The sequence below is a fragment of the Dermochelys coriacea genome, chromosome 1 (assembly GCF_009764565.3).
Source record: "Dermochelys coriacea isolate rDerCor1 chromosome 1, rDerCor1.pri.v4, whole genome shotgun sequence".
NCBI classification, from domain to species: domain Eukaryota; kingdom Metazoa; phylum Chordata; order Testudines; family Dermochelyidae; genus Dermochelys; species Dermochelys coriacea.
In genome coordinates this window covers 211,568,144-211,574,506 of record NC_050068.2, presented here as the reverse complement: position 1 = coordinate 211,574,506, position 6,363 = coordinate 211,568,144, and the positions used below count along the sequence as shown (strand labels likewise).

The following is a 6,363-nucleotide window of genomic DNA, read 5'->3' as shown; positions in this document are numbered from 1 at the left end:
GAAAACAACAGAACGCCACTAGCCATCACCTTCAGCCCCCAACTAAAACCTCTCCAACGCATCATCAAGGATCTACAACCTATCCTGAAGGACGAGCCATCACTCTCACAGATCTTGGGAGACAGGCCAGTCCTTGCTTACAGACAGCCCCCCAACCTGAAGCAAATACTCACCAGCAACCACACACCACACAACAGAACCACTAACCCAGGAACCTATCCTTGCAACAAAGCCCGTTGCCAACTCTGTCCACATATCTATTCAGGGGATACCATCATAGGGCCTAATCACATCAGCCACACTATCAGAGGCTCGTTCACCTGCGCATCTACCAATGTGATATATGCCATCATGTGCCAGCAATGCCCCTCTGCCATGTACATTGGCCAAACTGGACAGTCTCTACGTAAAAGAATGAATGGACACAAATCAGACGTCAAGAATTATAACATTCAAAAACCAGTTGGAGAACACTTCAATCTCTCTGGTCACTCGATCACAGATCTTAGAGTAGCTATACTTCAACAAAAAAGCTTCAAAAACAGACTCCAACGAGAGACTGCTGAATTGGAATTAATTTGCAAACTGGATACAATTAACTTAGGCTTGAATAGAGACTGGGAATGGATGAGTCATTACACAAAGTAAAACTATTTCCCCATGGTATTTCTCCCTCCCACCCCACCCCCCACTGTTCCTCTGATATTCTTGTTAACTGCTGGAATTAGCCTACCTGCTTGTCACCATGAAAGGTTTTCCTCCTTCCCCCCCCTGCTGCTGGTGATGGCTTATCTTAAGTGATCACTCTCCTTACAGCGTGTATGATAAACCCATTGTTTCATGTTCTCTGTGTGTGTGTATATAAATCTCTCCTCTGTTTTTTCCACCAAATGCATCCGATGAAGTGAGCTGTAGCTCACGAAAGCTTATGCTGTAATAAATTAGTTAGTCTCTAAGGTGCCACCAGTACTCCTTTTCTAGCTGCATAAGAGAAACACACGACTGCAGCGACGCAAAGCACTGGCTCAGAGCACAGCAGAGGCAAGTCACCTCCGAACATAATATTTGCATATTCAAAAGTAATATTAGTATAAGATGAATTATTAATCGAGGGTATAAAAACAGAAGAGCCCGAACATTGGATATTTAAATTAATTTGCATATAATTCAGTACTCGTGGCATGGTGACAATAGGACACGCTCCAAAAATGCAGGAGAAACGCTAAATGAGGCGGATTGGGCGCTAGGCTTATTAGCATATGATAAATATGCAAAAGATTGGACCACGCCCACGCTAACGTTATTTTAAATTTGGAGGTGCGGCCGTTGGAACCCTCTTCCGCCGTCCGCCTAATGCCCGATAGTAACCCCCACCCCACACCCTCGACTAGCTCTCTCCTGTCCCTGCCATGACCAATGGGGAGCCGGATCCCGCCCGGTGCTCAGGGCCCCGCACCATCTTGCCCAATCAGAGTCTGACTCCCGGAAGAGGCTCAGCCAATCGTTGGTTGACAAGGACGTTCGTCGCTTCTCCCTCAGGTGGGAGTAACCTTTGCCTCAGTTAGCTCTCTGTCCTACCCCGCTGCCGCACACTGGCCAATTGGAGGCGGCGTGGAGAGCGCAGCAGGATCGGCGCAGCCAATGGCTATCGAGTGGGTGTGTCCTAGGTGAGGGGGCCGCGCCGGCGGCTGCTGGAGCTGCCGGGTTCGGGGAGCGGCAGTGGTTCAGGCCGGGTGGCCCGGTGAGAACATGGCGGTGGCAGGGTCCGGTCTGGGCCTGGCCCAGGCAGCGGAGGCGCTGGGCTCCTCCGAGCAAGCGCTGCGCCTCATCGTCTCCATCTTCCTGGGTAAGGGCGGGGGTCGGGTGGGGGTCGGGCGCAGGGCAGCCGGTAACTGACGGAGGGGGGTGAAAGGTCTCCCTCGCGCCCGGCGCGTGGGCTTGGAGGCGGCTGCGCTGCGCTGCGCTGCGCATCCTCTGTGTGCGCCCCGGCTGCAGCGTGGGACCCCAGCCTGAGCTGCAGGCCAGACCCCAGCGTGTCTCGTGTGGCCGCGTGTGCCTGGCCGCTGCCCTCTGTCCGTCTGCACTGGGGCCAGTGCAGACTCCTGGGTGCACAGACAGTTAAGGGCATGGGCCCGGGCATATCCTCTAGGGTGGCTAAGCAGACACATCATAGGCTGGGCAGAAATGCCACGTGCATGTTCAGTGTCAGAGAGAAGCCCCCTAGGAAACGTGGACATCCAAGGGGGCTCAGGTGGTAGCGAATCCCACTGGTGTTTTATGCTGGGATAGAGCAACAAGAAAGAGTCCTTCCTCGTGTGGTTCTCAGACAATCCCACCGGAGACATTGCTTTGACCTGGACCCTCGGTCCTGGAAAGATAGTGACAAACTGGAGGGTGCTCCAAGTGATGCTCTGGGGTGCTAGAAGAATCCCACTCTGGTTCAAAGAGTTTGGTTTACCTGGCTTGTCAAAGCTGTGATAAGAGTTTGGTATAATAAGCTTACAAATAGCTGAAAGGCCTAAACCTCTAGTAAGCAAAGAATTTTTTTTTATGATAAATGGGGGTGTAACTGAAAGGAATGAGATCCAGGTAATGAAAATTAGTGTTTGGTGTCCTCACTCTGTGGTGTAAGAGGCTGTGGACCTGGGAACACCATTCCTTGGGACACTTTAAATTGGAAAGCCAATGTGTACATATAGAGATAAGACAGCATTGCCTGCTTGACTGAGCAGAGGATGTAAAACTCAGGACTCGTGTTCCATTCTCTGTCCTGTCCCTGTGTTGTGCAACCTTGAGCAGGTCCCTTACCCACTGTGCTGCAGTTTTCCCAGCTGTAAAACAAGGATAAATACATCTACATTTTGAGGGTTTTTGAAGCTTAAGTACCTTGGTACTCTGTGTAAGTGATAAATATCACATGCACCTCTGATTCCATATGAACTCTCTTACATCTGGACAGGCACATGACGCACACATGAATCTATGCCAAACATCTCTACAGAGAAGCATTCCTACCCAATTGGCTGTTTAGGTAGCTCCCTGCTAAGGTGTAGGCACCTTGTTAGCAGGACTGCATTGAAATGGCATATCGCTCCAGTAACTACCTGGCGGGTGAGGGAACACTGCATGTTTATTGGTTAACAGCTAGGGCACTGCACCCGTGCCTCACCTGGGATAGAAACTATGTGGCAGAATTACATCATAACTAAGATCAATGTACACCTCAGAGAATATACTCAGTGGTTCTCAACCTATCTATCATTGTGGGCCACAACCTGAGCCAAAGGTTGAGAACCACAGCGTTCCCCACCCCCCACAGACCTCTATGGCCAGTGCCTCTACCCTAGAGAACCCTCCACAGAGTGGGGTCAGGAACTGAGCCCGGGGTGGGTGGCAGGTACCCTGGACCTTGCTGTGTGGGGCTGGGCAGCAGCCCTGACCCGCTGGATCCCACTGCGGGGAAGCAGATGGCGGGGCAGCTGGGTGGCAGCCCAGACACTGACTCCGCAGGACTGGCTGGCAGCCCCAAACCACGGACCCTGCAGGACCAGGTGGCAGCCCCAGACCCGCGCAGCGTGGGGCCAGGTAGCAGCCCAAGCCTGGATCCCACCGCACCAGGCAGCCGGGAACCTGGACCCTGCTGCGTGACCCAGCGGCCTTTAGCACACAGCTAATTGGGCCGCAGGTTGAGAACCACTGGAATATCTTCTGTCAAAATATAGCATATTAAAAAGGGCTTTTTTTTTGTAATCTGGTCTAGGACGCTACATATACAGTGATTGAGGCTCCCAACTGGTTGTATGGGGCCAAGAAGTCTTTTCACAGAGAAAAGACATTAACTTGAAGTTTCTCTTCAAACATAGGTATCATGAATGTCTGTTGTAAGTTCCTGAGAGCTCTGATTTTATGAACTTGGAACTGTTAAGTAGTAGGGTCTGTTTAAGCAATGTGTCCCTTTACCATTTCTTCCAACCTGAGTGGCTACCACTGCTAAACAAAGTTGCACTGGCTTAACTAAAAAGAAAAGGAGTGCTTGTGGCACCTTAGAGACTAACAAATTTATTTGAGCATAAGCTTTCGTGAGCTACAGCAAACCTGGCTTAACTAACAATGTGATTTTTAGATTGATTTAGTTAAGCAAGTGCAAAAGGCTTTGTGGATACTATTACTTTGGTTTAGTTCAGTGGTTCTCAAACTTTTGTACTGGTGACCCCTTTCACATAGTTAGCCTTTGAGTACGACCCCCCACCCCCTTACAAATTAAAAACACTTTTTAATATATTTAACACTATTATAAATGCTGGAAGCAAAGCAGGGTTTGGCGTGGAGAACAGCTCGCGACCCCCCCCAAGTAATAACCTCGTGACCCCCTGAGGGGTCCCAACCCCCAGTTTGAGAACCCCTGGTTTAGTTTGTCTATTAGGAATCAATTTAAGCTAAACTGAAACAAGCCACACTTAAGCCGAAGGAAGAATTCACAGAGGGAGAGTATTCATACAGGGACGATCTATCTATATTGGTTTAACCAAAGGTGGTGTTTTAATCCAGTATAACCTTCTTGTGTAGAGTTCCTTGAAACTGTTGAAGTTAGCAAGCAGGAAACCAACAGGCTAGAAATCTAGTGGCCTTTGTTGCCTTGTTGATCTCCTTTTCCACGTGTGAAAATTAGTGTTTACAGCATATAGTTTTTTATTCGTGGTTAGAAGTGGTGCATTAGTGGAAGAACTAGCCAATTTTGATCTGGAGCCCTGGCCTACACTACAAAGTTAGGTCGACATAAGCGGCCTTCCGTCGACTTAATTGTGCATGTGTCTATAGTTAAATTTGTCTCCCACTGACGTAAGCACCCTGTTATGCTGACATAGTAACACTGCCTTCCTGAGCGGTATCGAGCCAAGGTCAATATAGCACAAGTATAGACGCTTCATGACTGATGTCGACCCTAACAGTCCTCTAGCAGCTATCCCACAATGTCTGACATTACTTCACTGCCCAGGTGTTACATAGAGCAGAAGGTCCCATGAATTTGTGTTTTCCTGATTGTCTGGCTTGATGAGCACATCTCTCCATTGTTGTTGTGTGCAGCTGCCCAGCTGATCATGTTGGCTGCACACTCCAGATATGCTCTGGCTTGGCATAGACAGGAGATATTGGATGTCCTGGGCCTACGGGGAGAAGAGGCTGTACAAGCACAGCTATGGACTAGCTGTAGAAATGTTAACATCGATGAGAGGATTGTTCAGGGGATGATGTAGAAGATGGGGACTAGCAGCAGTGCCATGTGAAAGCGAAGAAGCTTTGGCAGGTGTATCGGAAGGCCAGGGTGGCCAACAGTCAGTATAGCGTGAAGCCACAGACCTGCTACTTATACAAAGAGCTACATGCGATACTTGGCAAAGGCACCACCTCTCCACACACTAACATCGATACTTCCAAGGAGCCTGACCCAGAGGACCTGGGCTGAACAGCGAGGAGAAGGGAGAAGAGGAGGATGGAGGAACCTGAAACTGGGGAGTCCAACTGTGCCTTGAACCAGGACCTGTTTGAGACTCCACTGCAGTCCACTCAGTCCTGGCAGCCAAGCACAGACAAGCCCAGTGCAGGGGAAGGAACCTCAGGTAAGTGTGTCAATTTATTTCTCATTACAGTGATGGCACCCTCAACTTAACAGGATGCAGCTATCAACTATGCATTAATTTATCCAAACTAGAAGAGATAGTGGTACAACAAAGAGAGAGAGTGTTGTGATCTGCCTTTCATTGCTCTGTAGAGTTAGGCAAGGAGGATCATGTGGGGCAGTTTATGTACACTGGGATGTCCCTTGAATCCTTCTGAGAGATCTGGATGAAACTTTCACTGAGCTACTCTGCAATCTTCTCCCGAAGGTTTTTAGGGATGGCAGCCTTATTTCTTTCTCTGAGGTAGGAAACTTTCTCCACACCACTCAGCGATAACTTTGGCAGGCACTATTGCTGTACACGTGTTAGTACAGGCCTGGGTCGCTTTGGAATGCCAGGAGCAACTGGACTCTCTGTCTGCCTTTGTTACCTTCAGGAGTGAGATATCAGTGAAAATCGCCACTGCTTGTGGAAAATGGTGCCAGTATTCCATACCATTTCCCTATATTTATAGTTTCATGCAACCAAGCAATTCTCTTATTTTCCTCATGCATGGTGCTCATACTCACCATGGCTGGTGCTGTGAATGGCACCAGTGATCAAGAACTCAAAAACATAAGTGTCCATAAGCTTGTCTTGTTTAACACTTTAGAGGTGCAAGGGAAGAGGAGAATCTGAATCTAATTTTCATTTTCTGTTGTAACTATCTTGACTGTGACAATACTGACTACGGTACTGCTCTGTT

General features: G+C 48.9%; 1 protein-coding gene across 5 annotated transcripts in view; it reads left to right on the top strand.

The window, feature by feature from the left end:
- Nucleotides 1-1,387: 1,387 nt before the first annotated feature.
- The window catches only part of LPCAT3 (lysophosphatidylcholine acyltransferase 3), a 30,032-nt gene continuing 25,056 nt past the window's right edge, over nucleotides 1,388-6,363 (top strand). The window contains exons 1-2 of one of the 5 annotated variants that reach the window (XM_043501271.1): nucleotides 1,708-1,846; nucleotides 5,086-5,618. In XM_043501271.1, the coding sequence (XP_043357206.1) occupies nucleotides 5,492-5,618 (127 nt within the window). In that variant the 5' untranslated portion in view covers nucleotides 1,708-1,846; nucleotides 5,086-5,491. Of the gene's footprint in view, nucleotides 1,847-5,085; nucleotides 5,619-6,363 lie in introns of all 5 variants that reach the window. The other 4 variants (XM_043501276.1, XM_043501267.1, XM_038388399.2 and 1 more) reach the window with 4 other exon arrangements.